At 48.4% G+C, this 19,188-nt stretch overlaps 1 protein-coding gene across 1 annotated transcript; it reads left to right on the forward strand.

Moving 5' to 3' along the window:
• The first annotated feature begins 1,467 nt into the window (after nt 1-1,467).
• On the forward strand, nt 1,468-18,163 carry LOC136549603 (calcium-dependent lipid-binding protein-like). The gene is made up of 11 exons (XM_066540936.1): nt 1,468-1,841; nt 2,015-2,116; nt 4,399-4,449; nt 5,230-5,350; nt 5,816-5,934; nt 6,016-6,118; nt 6,800-6,876; nt 6,964-7,046; nt 7,517-7,742; nt 10,698-10,865; nt 17,673-18,163. Exons 1-11 carry the CDS (start codon nt 1,737-1,739, stop codon nt 18,009-18,011), a joined length of 1,494 nt encoding a protein of 497 aa, XP_066397033.1. The 5' UTR covers nt 1,468-1,736; the 3' UTR covers nt 18,012-18,163.
• Nucleotides 18,164-19,188: the final 1,025 nt, after the last annotated feature.

Below are 19,188 nucleotides of genomic sequence, written 5' to 3' on the forward strand. Positions count from 1 at the left end.
TGGCTAAGTGTCGATAAGTACTTAAAAAAACTCCTACTGCCTTAAAAAGGGACAACTCGCGAGGAAAACCGTAGATGATATGCCATACACCAAAAACGTGGAATTGGCGTGGGGCTAGAGATGCAAGGCGGGGTTGTCCACGAACTCACAAATAGGCTAATTTTTTTGTGAGTTCACGAGTAACCCGTATAAATTTAGCCTATTTATGTGTTGACGAGTAACATGCCTTGCATCCTTACGTGGGGCTCATCCGTATTTTGTTCCACGATGCTTCGTTTTTACGTAGAATCGATTTCCATGTTGTATTACTGTGTATTACTACTACTATTTCTCCACATCTAATTTCATCCGTTGTAGACGAAGTTCGTTGTCCGGTAGTAAAAAAGAAGCTTCAAAAAACATAGACCAACGTATATTGACTTCTGTGCTAGCCGCTAGAGTAGCCCATGGGTCGTACTGGCACAATATATAAACATGAGAGCCATACTATGCGTAAGATCTCAACACGATGGTGGTACGGACCTGCTTGCATTTTGAACCATGCTTAGGGCGGCTCAACGTGAAAATAGCACGTAAACGCATCTACAACGCTTCCTTTACTATACTATCTCACATCAAATTCTAAATCATCGAAACTTTTCATGTAACTGACGAAAACGTAACATGTCCTGTCCTTACCGGTTAACACTCGTTGTCCCAACATAATACAGAACATGACTATTCAAGCTAATAAGAATCCTCTATTAGCGGGATTGATTAAATCCCACCGTTAGAAGGACTGATCGGGCTCCTACCTTTTATACCCTGAAGGCTCTCTCTGCATATAAAGAGATCATTGTACACCTATTTTAATCTAATGAGAATTGGCTCCACCATATGTCTACGTGCCTCTATGTCTTTGTTTCTTTGTGTGTGCTCATGGAAAAGGCAACAGGACTATCTCCATCAACCTCTCACGTTTTCACGTGCTATTGGGAGGAACCGGAACCAGAGAGGGGATCCGAGATGACGAGTTTTTCTAACACAAAAAATTCTTTTAACTTTTTTTTTATTTTGCTTTTTTTTTTTACGTTCTAAACTATTCTTGTGCCCTGATCCTGATTCATGACCCATGCTAATGCAAGTTAGGATAACATAAGATCATATTTGCTACTCCCTCCATTTCCAAATTATAAAATATTTTGGCTTTTGTAAATACAAAACTTTTTTCTTGCTATATATTTAGATATACACTAGTCTAGATACATCGTTAAAGCGATAATCTTGAAAAGCCAAAATATTTATATTAATATTAATATGTTTGCTAGTAAAACAAAAAGCAAAAAAAGATCCGGCTCACGAGGCCCTTCCGGAATCCGGATCCCCATCCGCGGATAGGACACGGCGTGCCCGTGCCCCTTCGCCGCTGCCGACTCTGCTTTGACCTCATTTTCCTCCCCTCAAGATCGCCAAGTCAAGTTGGCCACCTCCTTGCCCCGCTCCAGCAAGCCAACAGCTCATTCCTCTGGCCACCCCACTAACCAAGCAATCAATTCCCTCCTCCTCTTCCCCATTCTCCCAGCCACAAAACCGAGCGGAAACGCAAACGCACGCGAGACGAAAGCGCAGCCTGCCGCCCCCTTTCCCTTCCCCTCTTCGCGTCGTCCAGATCTCAGTCGCTGCTCGCTCCATGAGCTAGGGGGATCCGAGGCGTCCTCTAGGCTTAGCGAAGTTGGCCGGCGGCGGCGGCGGCCAGGATGGGGCTGATATCCGGCATGGTGATGGGGGTCATGGTCGGCGTCGCCATCATGGCCGGCTGGAGCCGCGTCATGCGCCGGCGCAGCACGAAGCGCATCGCTAAGGTGAGTTGGTTTGGTTAGGGTTGTGCCGCCGCCGACGAGACGGGAATGTGTGTGCCTCGTTCCCGTTCTCGCTACACCGTGGAGTTGGATCGTTCAGTTCAGGAGTAGCTGTGAGGCTTGGTTTTCGCGGGATTTGAGTTCCGTTGTGTGTCTCCCTCTCTTCCTTGCTGCAGGCTGCGGATATCAAGGTGCTCGGCTCTCTCACCAGGGACGACCTCAGGAAGCTGTGCGGTGATAGCTTCCCGGAGTGGATATCCTTCCCGCAGTTTGAGCAGGTTGGCAGCACTTCCGCCACTACTAAAATGTCAACACCCCTTGCCTTCAGTTCAGCCATTCTGGTGTGGTGTCTCATGTCTATCGTCTCGTGTTTGTGACCTCACCCCTGGATCCACAACTGGTAAATTGTAGGAAGTTAATTGTAGTTGTTCGAATGCATAGCTTAACAGAAGTTGGGGTCTCACAAAGCGAGTCTCTTGACAGCCTAACCCTTGCTTAATTTACCACAAGTGGAGACACTTGGCTAACTCATCGATAATGCTAAAAAATATACATCAAATTGGTTGTGTGGATGGGGGATATCTAAGGCTCTTAGTTTGTAGTTGACCCGATCACAGGTGATATTGAATTCTGGAGGGCTTGAGGTGAGTGCAATTGATGCTTTAGGGTAGCAATATGTTGCAGCACAGCAGCCACTAGGGCTGGTTTGAGCACCTTGGGGCTATTTGTGGCTGCTGTCAATTTGATGCACATCCATTGTAGGTTCAGCAGCTACTGGTGCCGTGATTCTGTAATGGGGATGGGGCACTGTCAGCATAGCCAATGGTGAAACACAGAGTCCAAGTACACTTTTTTTTTTGTGACTAGAGTCCAAGTATTCTGGGTTAAATCTAATTGCATAATAGTAACTGCCAAATTCTATCCACCGAGGTATACAAAAAGGTATAATATAACGAAAATGCATAGTTGATATGAAAGTTGTGCATCATCCATGACGACACAGAAATATTAGGAAAAATATGGTATGCTCATTAAAAAAATCAAATGTTCTACACCTGCTACGAACTTTATTCTACATCTGCTACAAACTTTATTTATATCGGAAGAAAATAACTGCACCATCAACACTTTTTATATCTTCCCAAAGCATCCTCTCCCAATACTATTGTGCATCTTTTGATATGTGAACTTGGCTGATAGAAGCTCTTTGCATATATATTAATGGCCTGGCGGTTTGTACTTGACCATGTAACTTTTGTAAACATTTTTTTAGTGATACTGTAAGCACTGAAACATGGCGATGAAACTGCAGACATTTGGTAGGCATGCATTGACGAGTCGTGTACTTGTGTGATCTGCACAGTAGTGGCAACCTGGTTGGCCATCATTAAGAGCCCCAGCGGTCAGAGTGATGAGAAGAGTTGATGCAGGCTCCATATGCATCCAGTGTTTGGGGTTAGGATGTTTGGCGCTCAGCTATTGGATGTAGGCTGTCAGTGGGATGGATGGAGTAGTGGGCAAGGATAAAGCTTGTGGCTAGCCTAAGCTGGCCCATCAAGTTTTGTTTTTGGGTAGATATGCCGGGGTATACTTTGTTTCATTTTCCTTCCCTAGTTTTAACCTTGACACCTTCGCAGCTTAGTGTATACATGACATTACGTGATTGATCAAAAGACTTTGGTCTTGAACATTCAGCAAACATATCTGCTTCATGTTTCCTTTCATAAAGTGATTGCTTACAATTCATTTAAGACATAAAAAGGGTAAACCTATCGGCCGTCGCTAGTTTCCTGTCTTCATAGGGAGGTTCTTTCCAAAACTCTTAGGAGAGTAACCATGGAAGTTGGAAGAGCGATACAAGCTAATTATTAGTTTATGTTATTCCATGATTTATTCTCTTTGACTACTGAACACAGGTTTGGCCGTCAATTACTAAGAACTAGAACATTTCTTTAGTGAACCAACACAACACGGATAGGCATTTTCCACTAAGTGGGGGAAGTTGAAGGGTGAAATTTTTTATGAATCACCTCTTGAATCATCACAGAACTACAAAAGTAACAAATATTGAATTTGTATATTATGAATCACCTCTTGAATCATCACAGAACTACAAAAGTAACAAATATTGAATTTGTATATTTAGATATTATTAGTCTATTAAGAAGGGCAGGCCTGGTGCAATGGTGAGAGCTGTCTCGCAGAGTCGCCAGGTCGTGAGTTCGAAGCAGCCTCTCCATAGATTTTGCGGGGGAAAGGCTTGTCTCGGTTTATCCCTTCCCTAGACCCCACTCCCCACTCATGTGGGAGCCTCCGGCACTGGGTCTGCCCTTTTAGATATTATTAGTCTATTAGCTTTCCTCACACTGTAAATAACTATGATGATTGGTTTGACTTTATCTATGTATAGGATATCTTGGTGGTGCAAAGAGTTTGTACTAGTTCTTTTCCTTTTCTACAAAACATTCTGTACATAAAATTGAGAGATTATGACCCTGCCTCTGAACATATTCTGTAACTCATTGGACCTGCCGAATTAATATTTAATTGTTTGCTGCAGGTTAAATGGCTGAACAAGCATCTAAGCAAACTTTGGCCTTTCGTTGTAGAAGTAAGTTTAAAGTTACTTGAGTCTTAATCTTAGTTACAGTTCTGCAAAGTACTTTACTTATTGTTAATGTTTTCTAGTAATAATCATCCATATGATATACCATTGTAGTGTTCTTCATTCCTTGTATGATGTTTCATATTGTTGATTTTTTAATTGGTATGTCTCATCATATTCCTTATTATTTTTTTATTTTGTTGATCATGTTTTATTTTTCTACGTAGCTGACCTCTTGAGTTAATTTTGTCCATGTGTTGAGACCAGAAATTCTGAGCATGAAAAATAAATAAGTTTTTGGCGTTTGGAGTCTCCATTTTATTGGTATTGAATGTTCACGTCTTAGATTAGTGAAACCTTCGCTGGACTTGAAAATAAGCATCAGGACACCTGAATGATCATGTACATGACATTTGCTTTAATCTATACTGTTAACCGATCATTTGTAAAGGCCGCAATGGCGATTGGGTTAGAGATTGATTCATACTGAACCTATCTGATTCCTAGTTTTCTAGATTCACTGAAAAATGAAGTCTTTTAATAGTACAATATGGCTTTCAACTTTTCTAGATAGGTTAAGCTGTCCCACAATTATAAAATTTCAAATTGTACATTATAACTACAGTTTCCATCAGGCATGGATAGTGTCAGCTGTTTGCATTTCCATCTTTGTTAAGACATGCCTAGCTGTCTGTTTTGCTGCAATCTTGTGCCCTACCCTACTTATTGTCTAGCACTACTGTTCATAAGCCATATGTGCTGAGCTTACTTTTCATTTAATTTTAGGCTGCAACAGTAGTGGTTAAGGAATCTGTTGAACCACTGCTAGATGATTACCGGCCTCCAGGAATAAAATCTTTGAAGTTCAGCAAATTTTCTCTTGGAAATGTGTCACCAAAGATAGAAGGTTTCCTGTCTATACGTTGCATGTTCAGTTCTATTAATTTGTGTTTATTCTTCTTTGGTGCGTACTATCTCTTAGAATTGAAGATTCGAACATGCATTTAGTTATACTGTGGAGATAATATACTTAAATAACAAAGTTTGTTACTCGTACTCTACAGTGAATGCTGAATATTATACACAAGATTGACTTTGCACATTTAAATATTTGGAAATCAAGGCATGATTTTTTTTTGTCGTAACTGCAATTACTTTATGTGGAATTAATGATTGGCTGAAATTGCTTATAAATTAATAAAACATGTCAACTTCCATGTTTAAGTGAGTTTATGATTTACATATTATTTATGACAAACAGATATAAATTATGTTTATAATTGCATTTATATCGTCTTGAATCTTGATGCAGGACTACATAAGGATGACTTAAAATATGATGTGTTTTGTTTGTTTGTTGTGATTTGTGAAGGTATTCGTATTCAAAATCTTCAACCAGGCCAAATCATCATGGATATAGATTTCCGTTGGGGTGGTAATCCAAGCATAATCCTAGCTGTTGATGCTGTAGTTGCATCACTGCCTATTCAGGTTTTCTTTGCCACACGATAATTTAGGAAGGCAACTGTTCTTGATTATAAGTCCTTATATTTTTACCCAACCATCTTGCAGCTCAAGGATCTTCAGGTCTATACTGTCATACGTGTTATATTTCAACTGTCTGAAGACATCCCTTGCATTTCTGCTGTTGTTGTGGCTCTCCTTGCTGATGCAAGTATCTAGTACCCAGTACTACCTCCTTTTCTTATCTGACGTTTTATATTTTAAGTACACTTACCATGTTGCCTTTTTAAAATTTACATCCCTTGCCACCAAATGAACTGTATTTCCCACCTTCCTCAACAGTCAAGATTTTGAGAAAACTGGTTGGTGAATGAAACTCAATAGTCAATATGCTTTGAGAGCCAAAGCTCCTGAATTTGAGACTTGGCAAACAAATTTTGATGGAAAAAAATTGTGGTTTACTTTGAGTCTATGTTTGCGTTGAAGTTAATTGTTGTCAACCTTTCCTGAATAGCTTTAGCTATTTCATATACTGATTGGTGCATGAAATTCAATATTACACCATTATGTTTATTCGTCTCCTGAACTACCCATATTTAACCCGAGTGGCCAATGAAAAACTATATTAAGTCTCATAAAATGTAGCCTAAATTAAAATAGGATGGGGGGCAATTTAGGAAAATTGAATTATGTATCTCTCAGAAACCATATAGAATCAGATAAAAAGAACACTATTTCTTTGAAATGTTTTGAGATGTCTGTTGATGAGTTTGATAATGTAAACTTTTTAGAAATGTTCTATGAAGTACGTTTCCAGAGTTGAGCAATTTCAACTATCAAGAGAGCGTTTCCCATTTGTTTCTTTTAATTGGGTTCTTTGTGCTCCAGCCAGAGCCAAAAATTCAGTACACCCTGAAGGCCATTGGAGGAAGCCTAACTGCAGTTCCTGGACTTTCTGACATGATTGATGTATGATGACTAGACAGTATTTTGAACATTCTAGTCCTACCAGCAACAATATATAAATATAACCATGGTTCTTTTCCCTGTGATTAGGACACTGTCAATTCAATTGTTTCTGATATGCTCTTGTGGCCACACAGGCATGTTGTTAAACTTGGTGTCAATGTTGATACAAGGTGGGTTTTCCTTAACATATTATTTTCTCTTTATCTTACCATCTTAGAATGTGCACTTCAGCTGTTTAAAATAGATAGCTCAACAAAGCCTCAACTTACTTCTGCTGATTAGTCCTTTTATTTATAAATTGTAGGTTTTCGTTATTGTTGTCCTTGTCCAATATCTATTTTGTACACCATTTTTATTTTGCTTAATATTTGAGAGATGTGCTGGATGCATACATCATGTTATGAAAGAGATCCATACAGTCAATCCTTAACTAGACACTTAATGCTGCAATTGCAACTAGATACAAATTATTTTAGCAATTTATGAATGATTTTAAGTATCCCAGAGGTATCTCTTGCTAGCTTAGAAGGGCTAATGATAATTTTGTTTCTGTATGTTGCTGGGAAAAATGTTTTTATACATTCTGATATCAGATCCCATTTGGCACTGATGACTTAGCTTACCTTTTCTTTCTCCCTAGTGACTTGGAGCTTAAACCTCAGGGAAGACTTTCTGTTACTGTGGTAAAAGCAACTTCTTTGAAAAATAAGGAGATGATCGGTAAATCAGACCCTTATGTGAAACTGTACGTGCGGCCAATGTTTAAGGTCAAAACAAAAGTCATAGATGACAACCTGAATCCGGAATGGAATGAAACATTTGATCTGATTGTCGAAGACAAAGAAACCCAATCTGTCAGTTTTGAGGTAATTCTATATATATATTTGTTGGAGTATGAGAGTATGTGTATTAGGCCCATGAGGCCCATGTATGACCAATATACATTGCTACCCTCCTTCTAGGGTTAGTATGATGAAATCACAACTCTAGCATGGTATAGAGCTAGGCTTTCCTCCTCCCCTTTCCCACCCAGCCGCCAGGCGCCGCCGGCCGATTTCTTGCCGCCGCCATGGCTGGCCGTCCTCCCCCTCCCTCCCCAACCTACTCCCAGGCTTTCCCCTCCCTTCCCTACCCGTCCTGGGCCCAGCGCGCGGGCGCAGGCCTCCTTCCCGCGGACGCGGAAGGCCCGGCCGCCGCCGCTGTCGCTGCGGGCGCGGGGCGCGGGTGCCGGCGCGGCCGCGGGCGCGGGCGTGGGTGGCCCCGCCGCCGCTGCGGGCCAGCAGGCGGGCCCGCTGCTGCGGGTGCGGGCGCAGGCGGCCCCGCCGCTGCGGGCGCGGGCGCAGGCGGCCCCGCCGCTGCGGGCGCGGCGGCAGGCGGCCCTGCCGCCGCGGGCGCGGGCGCAGGCAGGGCCTGGCCGCTGGCCCTGCCGCCGCGGGCGCGGGCTTGGACAGCCTGGCCAGCTGCCGCCGCCGCTGCTTGCAGGGGCGGGCGCAGGCAGCCACGCCCCTGCCGCTGGGGGTCGCGGGGGAGAACCTGGAGCCTTTCTTCTTCCCCGCTCCTCCTCCTCTGCCGCCCTCTGCCCCTCTCCAGACGGCAGGGGCCAGCTCCGCTCTCGCCGCTGCTCTCGTGGCTGCACGGGCTGCTGCTGCTGACAGCCAGGCCCGGGTGCGGGCGGCCGCCCTCGCTTTGGAGCGCGAGCGTGACGCGGCTGATGCCCTGGCCCGCCAGATCGCTGAGGCGGAGCAGCTCCTCGTCCTCCCTACATCCTACGACACCGCGGCCACCTCCTCAGGCTCGACGGGTCACCGCGCGTCTCACACCACGGTCATCTGGCACGACCCGGCCGACCCGCACGTCGCTCAGCTCCACTACCAGGCCGGGGGTGTCCAGAACATCCGACTCCTCGTCCCGGTCGTCCTCGAACCTGAGTCGCCCTCTTACGCCCGCTGGAGGGACCTGGTTCTCCTCACCCTCCGCCGCTACGCCCTCGACGACCACGTCCTAGTCGACGCCTCGGTCGCAGTCCAGACCTCATCGTGGCTGCGCCTGGACAGTGTCGTCCTCTCCTGGATCATCGGGACGATCTCCCTGGACCTCCACGACCTCGTCCGCAACTCTGCTGACGCTCGCCGGGCCTGGCTTGCGCTCGAGGGCCAGTTTCTGGGCAATGCCGAAGCCCGGGCCCTACGTCTCGATGCGAGCTTCCGCACCTTCGTCCAGGGTGACCTCTCCGTTGGCGACTTCTGCCGGCGCATGAAGAGCATGGCGGACTCCCTCGGCGACCTTGGCTGGCCCGTGGAGGACCGCATCCTGGTCCTCAATGTCCTCCGCGGGCTCAGTGACCGCTACGCCCACCTCCGGACGTGGATCACCCGGCAGAGGCCCTTTCCCTCCTTCCTGCAGGTCCGTGACGACCTTGTCATGGAGGAGCTCACTCAGGGCGTCCAGCCAGGGTCCACCTCCACGCCAGGGTCCTCGTCTTCCTCGACTGCCCTGGCCGCTACTCCTCCGGCGCGTTCCCTCGCTCCACCGCCGTCGTCGCTTCTTGGTTCTCCTCCTCCCGGGCCGGGCGGGGGTGGGGGGGGGACGTGGCGGCCGCCGTCGCCGCGGAGGGGGACGTGGGGGCCGCGGAAGCCACCACACACCGGTGCAGTCGCCCTCCGGAGCCCCTACGCCCGCGACCCCACGGGGTGCACCCTGGCCCTCCTTCCACAACCCGTGGTCGGGGCGCATCTACATGTGGCCCTTCCCGGCTCCAGGCGGAGAGCCTCGCCCACCAGCAGCCTTGCTCACTGGAGCTCCTCCAGGGTTTCACTCCCCGTCTGCGTGGGCTCCACTTCCCGGCGCATCTTCGTGGGTGCCACCTCCCGACATCTTGCCCGGGCCTGTCGGTTGGAACCCGGCGGCCTTGGCCAGATCCTTCAGCACCATGGCCCTGACACCGCCTGCTGGTACCGACTGGATTGCCGATTCGGGTGCCACTTACCACACTACTCCAGACCCTGGTATACTCTCTTCTTTTCACCCTCCTTCTTCCTTGGCACATCACCTCCCTTTATATAGAGAGGATTCCTGACTACCTATGGAAGGCCCAATTAAAACATAACAAAATCATATCCAACCTATGTCATTGGTCAAATCTAATCCATCTCTATAATTGATCCAATCCCTCTATTTAATCCTATGGGGCCCTGGCCCCCAAGCTGACTCCCCATAACACTCCTGCACCCTTGGGAAACAGCTCGTCTTGGAGCTACAGTGGAGATCATGGTGGCAGTGTGCACTTGGGGCGTGTTTGGTTCCCAGCCTGGAAAATACACCTGCACCAGGCTTTCAATTTCTAACGCGGGTCGAATGCAGCTGCCTGGTGGAGCTTTCTGGGCGAGGGTGTTATGGTCTGCTAGGATTGAGAGGGAGAGAGCTAATCCCAAGTCCCCCAATACTCTATTTTACATTCCTAAGTTAAGCTTGAAATTGTTCTTAATTAATCCTCACCCAGCAGCATTATGTTAGACTAATGTATTGTTACTAGCATGTTCAAACTGACGAATAAAAGGGGCACTAATTAACTGTCCGTGATACATTTGCATATTGACCATTTGATGTAATTTTGTGGGTGTCTGATAAACTTTGCTTGGAGCAAACGATTTTCGTTGCTAAACAAAATGTACATTGAGACTTTCAAGAAATGGCTTGGACCTTTGTACAAAACAAAATTCGGACATTCTCGTATAAATTCTTAATGTTTGACACTGCTCCAATATGAGATACCAATTCAACCTGGCTTATTTTGTTGTCAATATTTGTGGTTGATTTCACAGGTTTACGACGAAGACAAACTTCAGCAAGACAAGAGGCTGGGTGTGGCAAAACTAGTAGTGAACACTCTTGAACCTGAGATCACCCAAGAAGTCACTCTGAAGCTGTTACATTCACTGGATCCAATTAAAAATAGGGACACCAAGGATAGAGGCACATTACATCTTAAGGTGAGTGTGGGTTTCTACTTATTGTTACGTCTTTAACCTGAGTAGCATATAGCCTTGAAGCTAGAGATCCTAGAGGACTTGTGAATAAGAAATACATATTTGTTATGTGCACATGTTCCTTTTCTGTTTACCTAATAACATTGCTTTTCCAACTTGGTATTTCTTAGTCTATTAGTACATTCTGCCACATACTCACATATGGTTAAGAAAAATCCATGTGACGCATACTCTAGGTTATGACTTTGAGCGAGCCATCCAGATCTTCATGGGCAGTGCACATTTTACATGCACGCTTGTGTTTGGCCTGGATCTCCTACAGAACACCACAGGCCTCAGCCTCATGTGCTCCTGACCCCAGCCCTAATTCCCAACAACATGCTGGTGATGACTCCTGCTATCCCCCCCCCCCTCCCCCCCACCTCCTATCTGCCCTCTGTCCGCCACAGCCTCTGCACTCCTCCCTGCAATAATCATAATGGTGACAAGGGGGCTCAATTTGTCCCTTGATGGCTCAACTGCACTAGCGGTCCAGCGCTAGCCAACAACAGCAGGCAGATTCATGCTCACTCCTGACTACTTCGTACCTCCTGTCACTCATGCAGCATGTCCATGTGTGGGTGCTGTGCTGAATACAGTAGGGTTCTGTCTATTTCTGTCAGGCCGTTTTTTAACACGCAGGAGAGCTGTGTATTATTATCTTAAAGAAGGGGGAAACGGGTAAAGAATCCTGGCTACACTCACCCATAGGGTGACAAAATTACATATGCACCTTTTTCTTACAAATACAAATGACCTGGAATAACCTAGCCCTAGGAACAAGGGCTGACAAGGAGTCCCTCACGCCCCATCCATTGCCCAAGGCTGGGCCGCCTCCTTAGCTTAGACCTTTGGATCCTTGATTTTTTTGCATCCATCTAAAATGTCTTGTCTTCACATAGCACTAATACTGTAAATAATTAGGGGAACACCTCAAACCCAATATTGGGGGGGGGGGGGGGGGGGGGGGGGGGGGGGGGGGGGGTGTTGGAGGTAACGCAGACTTGATTAGCCTGAACAGCCTTAAACCCCAGGCCGTCTCCTTGATTATATATAGAGGTAGACATTGTATTGATTACAAACAGCTCACTAGAGCATAGCTAATCAGATAGGTGCCTTGGCAGCCGTACACACCTCTTGGGCTGCCCAAGGTCTTTAATGACTATAATTAACTAGCATAGTTATCTAGGAAGTGCTTAGGAAGCAGGGCTTATTAACTACATTTCTCCCCCTAAGACCTGCTTCAACTAATCTTGATCTCCTTGATCCCAATCCTGCTCCTCATCTCTTCCAGCTTGGTTTTGCCCAAGGCTTTAGTTAGTATATCAGCGAGCTGATCTGCAGTGGGAATGAACTCTGTCTTGATGCTACCTTCTTCCACACAATCTCTGATGAAATGATGCTTGATTCTAATATGCTTGCTCCTGTCATGGAAAACAGGATTCTTTGCCAAAGTCAGAGCAGACTTATTGTCTACTCTGAGTTCCACCACCTCAACTTTTCTTCCCAACAAATCTGCAAACAGTCTTGACAACCACAAAGCTTGGGTTGCAGCTGTTGTCATCGCCACATATTCAGCCTCACAGCTAGACAGAGCAACAACTCTCTGTTTGACAGACTGCCAGCTGACCAGGCTGGTTCCAAGGAAGAACAAACATCCAGTTGTGCTTTTGCTTGAATCAACATCTCCAGCCAAATCTGAATCACTGTAACCCACAAACCTTGCTTTGCCTGTTGTTCTGGTGTAGCAGAGCCCATGATCTAGAGTACCAGCCAGGTATCTCAAGATCCTCTTCACAGCCTGAAGATGTACAGTTGTTGGCTTCTCCAGAAATCTGCTAACATACCCTACAGCAAAAGCCAAATCTGGTCTTGTGTGCACTAGGTATCTCAAGCTGCCAACCAGTCTTCTGTACTGAGTTGGATTTACTTCCTTTGCTGTGCTTTCCTTGCTTAATTTCAACCTTTCTTCCATGGGTGTGGTGGCTGGATTACAACCTGCCATACCACCAAGCTCAAGTATCTTCTTAGCATAATGGGTTTGCTTCAGAGTGATGCTCCCCTCTGATTGTCTCACCTCAACTCCCAGATAGAGAGACAGAAGACCCAAATCACTCATTTCAAAGGTTTGCTTCATCTTTACCTTGAAAGCTTCAATCTTCTGCTGGTTGACTCCTGTGATGATCAAATCATCAACATAGACTCCAATTACCAGTAGGGAGTCACCTGATCCCTTCCTGTACATAGCAGCTTCATACACATTCTGCTCAAAACCCATCTGCTTGAGAGTCAAGTCAAGCTTGGCATTCCATGCCCGAGGAGCCTGTCTTAGGCCATACAGAGCCTTGTGCAGCCTATACACTTTCTTCTCCTCTCCTGGTACTACAAAACCTGGAGGCTGTGTAACATAAACCTCCTCCTGGAGTTCTCCATTCAAAAATGCAGACTTCACATCCATGTGATGTACTGCCCATCCCTCTTGTGCTGCTAGGGCAAGCAAAACACGCACTGATTCTAGCCTTGCAACCGGTGCAAAAGCATCTTCATAATCAACTCCTTCCTGCTGCACAAAACCACGGGCCACAAGTCTTGCCTTGTGCCTAATTACAGCTCCATGTTCATCCTTTTTCAGCTTAAACACCCATTTCAGTGAAATTGGACGGTGACCAGGACGGGGAGAAACAAGTTCCCAAGTCCCATTCCGCTCTACTGATCTCAGCTCCTCCTTCATCGCTGCTTGCCAATCTGGATCATCTTTGGCTTCTTCATAGCTTGTAGGCTCACCAGAATGGGTGAGATTCAGTTCTGCAAACAGCCGCTGCGCCGGCGGAGGGGTTGGCTGATCACCAATAATGTCGTGAATCTTCCGATAGCGGAGTTCTTCATCGTCGTGGTAGGCATCCACCCTTTCATCATCATCCTCCAGGGGGGTCACATGCTCAACCTGAGGACTTACTGGAGCTGGTGTAGGTGTTCTGGGCGACGCAGGCGCCTCTGCCTCCGCTGCAGGCTCTCCTGCATTCACCGGAGAGAAACCAGGCGATGCAGGATGTGGCGGAGGAGATAGTGAAGGCGACGCTGAACTTCCTGCTTCAGGGAGTTCCTCTGCCCATGGGAATTCAACAGTAAACTCACTGCCCGCTGCTTCTGATGTGCCTGCTGCCGGTGATGCCCAGTCCCAGCCGCGGCCTTCATCGAACACCACATCGCGGCTGACACGCACGCGCTGGGACACTGGATCATAGATACGGTATGCCTTGGCCCCTTCCGCATAACCGATAAACACGCCAGTCTCGCCGCGGTCATCGAGCTTACTAAGCTGAGTAAGCCGCCGGGTATAGGCCACACAGCCAAAGACCTTGAGATGGCCGACTGTTGGTGCCCGGCCGTGCCACGCCTCATAAAGAGTGGCATTCTTCAGCGCCTTCGTCGGGGATCGATTCAAAATGTGCACAGCCGTCATCACAGCCTCCCCCCAAAACCGAGAGGGCATCCGGCGTTGCTTGAGCAAAGCTCGTGCCATGGCCACCACTGTTTGGTTCCTGCGCTCAACAACACCGTTCTGTTGCGGTGAATAAGGGGCACTGAAATGCCGTTTAATACCTTCATCAGCGCAGTATGCAACAAACTCCGCGACGGTGAATTCGCCGCCATTGTCGGTGCGCAGGACCTTCAACTTGCGCCCGCTTTCCACCTCTGCTGCCACCTTGACCTTCTTAATTGCTTCTGCTGCTGCGTCCTTGGATGGCAGCAGCACAGCCCACATAAAACGGGTAGCGTCATCGACGAGCAGCAAGATATAGCGGTTGCCCGCCGGTGTCGCTGGCGTGACCAGACCGCACAGGTCACCGTGCACCAGCTCAAGCTGATTCTGGGCACGGTATGCTGCTGCAGCCGGAAAGGAACGCCGCCTCTGCTTGGTGGTAACGCAGGTGTCACACACCTGCTCAACATGGTCGACCACCGGCATCCCGCGCGCCATCTCCTCCTTGCTGAGTCGCCGGAGTGCGTCGAAGTGCAGATGGCCGAAACGCTCGTGCCACTGCCACGCCTCATCATCCTTGCGCGCCGCGAGACAGAGAGGTTGTGCAGCCTCAAGATGCAGAATATACAATCTATTCTTCCCTCTGTGTACCTTGGCGAGCAGACGGCGGCTCTTGTCCCAAATGCGAAGCACGCCATCGTCAATCTCAACCTTGGACCCTCCTTCATCAAGCTGACCCAGACTTAGGATAGAGTTCTTCAGCGCCGGAATGAAGTAGACGCCATGAAGGACCCTCTGCTCACCGGTCTTGGCTTGGAAAACAATAGACCCGACGCCCTTGATCTCTACCTTCGACGCGTCCCTGAACCTGACCGTTCCTCGAACGCCAGTGTTCAGATCAGCAAAGAACTCTTGGCGCCCGGTCATGTGATGCGTCGCGCCGGAGTCCAGGTACCAGCCGCTGTCCACCTCTTCTTCGTGCACGCCGAGATAGGCGCGAGCACGTGGCTGGAAAAGTTCAACGTGCTGTGCCGTGTAGCTGTGCGCCGGCGTGCTCTGTTCCAGGCTAATGAAGCCACGTGCCAGAAACAGAGCGCCATCTTCATCGCACTCGGCGTACTGGGCGCGCGCCTCATGCCTTCCTTGGTTCCCGTCACGCTGCCCAGCCTGATTTCCGCCGCGGCCAGCACGGTTTCCACCTCTACCGCCGCGCTCTGCACCTTCACGGCGCGGCTGGGGACACTCACGTGCCCAGTGGCCCTCCTGGTTGCAGTTGAGGCAGGTGTTGGGGCCGACGCGGCCAGTAACATTGCCATCTCCTCGTCCGCCACCACGTCCACCGCCTCTGCCTCGTCCTCGTCCACCACCGCGGCTACGTCCATCACCACCGCGCTGGTTCCTGAAACCAGAACCACCGGCATCATCTCCCTTCTTCTCCTTCCTCCAGCGCGCTCTCCACTGCTCCTCGGTGTACAGCAGCTTGCCGTTGATGGCCACCGGCTCGGTCAGCGCTTGTTCCTCGCGATTATCCACCGCCTTGAGCCTTCCAGTCACCTCCTCAAGAGTGAGCGCCTCAAAGTCGAGGAACTGCTCAATGGCGACAACAATCTGCGCGTACTTGGCTGGCACCGTGCGCAGAAACTTCTCCACCACACGCTCCTCAGTGATGTCCTTGTCACCATGAATGACAAGCTGCTGGTGCAGAGTTGACAGACGCAGGGCGAAATCCTCCACTTGCTCGCCGGGGTTGACGCCGATGTTCTCCCAATCGCGGCGTAGGCGCTGCAGCGTTGCTCGACGGACCCGGTCTACGCCGATGCGAGTCGCAGCGATGGCGTCCCACGCCTCCTTCGCCGTAGCCTTGTCGAGGAGTGGGATGCCCATCTCCTTGGGCACGGCCCCGACAATCACCTCCAGTGCACGTCTGTCATCGCGAAACTGGACAGGGCCGCCCTCGATGGCGTCCCAGAGGTCGCGTGCCTGCATCCTCAACTTCATGATCTGACTCCACTCGTAGTAGTTCGACTTGTCCAGCATCGGCCACGATGTGCTGCTACCGGAGTCGCGGTACACCACTCTGCCGTGCGGTGATTCGTAGCGACCGCCGCCGTGGCCGCGCCTCCGGTCCCGCAGTGGTGACTGCGAGCGCCTCCTGTCTCGCGACGGAGTCCGCAGCCCCCGATCCTCCTCTTCCTCCTCTGTATCCTCTTCTTCTCCCTTCTCAGCAGCAATTTCGGCCCGCAGCTCCTGCGCCGTCCTTGCTGCCGCCTCTGCAGCAGCCGCCGCCTGCTTTGCTGCCTGGACTACCAGCGCTGCTGCTTCCTCTGCAGCCTTCAAGCGTGCGGCACGGCCGGAGGAGTCGCCCAGCTCTACATCGCCGGTTCCCTTGGCCTTGAGCCTGGCAGCGCGCTCAGCAGAGGTCGACATGGGGTGGAGAAGGTGAGGAGTTGGCCTCGTGGCTCTCTGGTGTCTAACCTAGCTCTGGTACCAAATGTTGGAGGTAACGCAGACTTGATTAGCCTGAACAACCTTAAACCCCAGGCCGTCTCCTTGATTATATATAGAGGTAGTCATTGCATTGATTACAAACAGCTCATTAGAGCATAGCTAATCAGATAGGTGCCTTGGCAGCCGTACACACCTCTTGGGCTGCCCAAGGTCTTTAATGACTATAATTAACTAGCATAGTTATCTAGGAAGTGCTTAGGAAGCAGGGCTTATTAACTACAGGGGGGGGGGGGGGGGGTTGACTTCATATATATGTATAGATAGTCAAAGTACAACTTAGAGCACAAGTTACTACTTCCGTCCCAGAAAGAATGCAATTCTAGGTGCATTCTTGGTTAGTGTCTAAAGTTTGACCAAATATATAGGTAAAATATATTGATGTTTATGATGTCAAGTAAGTATATTATGAAAATATATCTCATGACAAATCTAATGATACTTATTTGATGTCATAAATATAGTTAGACAGGGGGAGTACTTCCAATCAAGAGGCCAATTGTTTTGGCCACCGCATAAGAACTTTCAACTTGGGTATAGACTGAAAAATGTCATTGACTAGTTCTCTTAATTTCATTTCGCAAAATTGGTTCTTCAGTTTGCTTCTTTGTTGCACTGGGTACATGTTATGGCATAATGAATTGTTTAAAGTCATGGTTGGAACAAAATGTAGTTTCATGGACTGCCAGCTTGAGAAAGAAATATTATTTGACTGGAAAAATTAAGAGTTAATTCCATGATCAATTTGATGGTACGAATATATTATTTTTCAACCCTTACAGGTAAAGTATCACCCCTTTACAAAGGAAGAGCAGCTGGAAGCCCTAGAGATGGAAAAGCAAGCCATAGAGGAGAGGAAGCGGTTGAAGCAGGCTGGGGTAATTGGTAGCACAATGGATGCTGTTGGCGGTGCTGCATCACTAGTTGGTTCCGGTGTTGGACTTGTGGGCACTGGCATTGGTGCTGGCGTTGGCCTCGTTGGTTCTGGTATTGGTGCTGTCGGCAGTGGCCTTGGTAAAGCCGGGAAGTTCATGGGCAGGACGGTGACAGGGCCTTTCAGCATGCCCCGCAAGAACGGCAGCAGCTCTACTGCTCCCCAGCCTGATCAACCTTCGGCATAGTCGGATGTACAGTGAAAGACAATTGTCGTCTTTGTGACAGGGTTACCATTCTACTCTGTGTAAACGTGCTATACCTAGGATTATACGTAGTACTTCGTTTGTGTTTCAGTCACTGCCTGGTTATATGAAATATATGCTGATTTATTTTCTTCGATGTATTGAAAACAATGTTTTAAACCTCTTGCTATAGCTGTTGCTATAACCTGCCATAGCTTTTTAAGACAGGGTGTCGCTATTTGTGTTAACGTACAATTTAGCCGCTAAATCTATTAGAGATACATCAGCTTTCCCGACCTATATAACTGCACGCTTCCTACAGCGCTCGCGTCTTCCTCCTCCAGTGTGACAGTGGATGAGGCGGCAGCAGGTTTTCAGGGATCCCTGGATGCGAGCCCGAGGGTTGGCTGGTGGCGAGCGAGGCAGTGGGGGAGACATCGAGGGGGTGGGATAGGACAACCGTGTGGCAGTGCCGGCGGCGGGGCGAGGGGTCGACCATGAGTTCGCGGGATTGGGATTAGGGGAGGGCGGAGTTGACTCGGCGGTGGTGGACCGGTGGTTGGTGGACGACGCCGGCTGCAGCAGGGGAGCTGCTGGCTGGGTCAGCGGTGGCAAATGGTTGCGCGGCAGAGGAGCCGCTTGCCGGGGCGGCGGCGGAGGTTTGCGGCGGGCGGGAGGAAGAAGATGAATAGTGCACGATCTAATTTGGAATGTCCGTTTCTCATCCAATGGCTATGGCTGTGGTCATCCAATGGCTATGGCTGTGCAGTCTGTGTTGAAGTAAAAGGAAAATCCACGATGGCCTAGTCTGGTGTCAATCTATTGTTCATTGAACTAATTATGTTACTAATGTCCTTTGGTTTGTTTATATCCGGAGTCAGTAGCATGAGAACCTTTTTTTATATAACATACACTAATCCTAAAAATCAGACAATATGGTGGATCTAAAAACATATCCTAGGAGGGATTCCTCTTCCTTATTCTTTATATTTAGCCTCTCCGAAGCTACAGTGACTATAAAATTGTAGATGAGGTTTAGTGTAGAATTTTGGGGAAACACCTCACACCCGTTTGGGTTGGGTGACTTACACGTACGCGCTCGTGCACACACAGTGTGTAGACGGTATGTGAAGGGGACGCTGTCGGCCGGTCTCCACATCAGCAACGGGCATGAGCCGGA

The sequence above is a fragment of the Miscanthus floridulus genome, chromosome 4, assembly GCF_019320115.1.
Source record: "Miscanthus floridulus cultivar M001 chromosome 4, ASM1932011v1, whole genome shotgun sequence".
NCBI classification, from domain to species: domain Eukaryota; kingdom Viridiplantae; phylum Streptophyta; class Magnoliopsida; order Poales; family Poaceae; genus Miscanthus; species Miscanthus floridulus.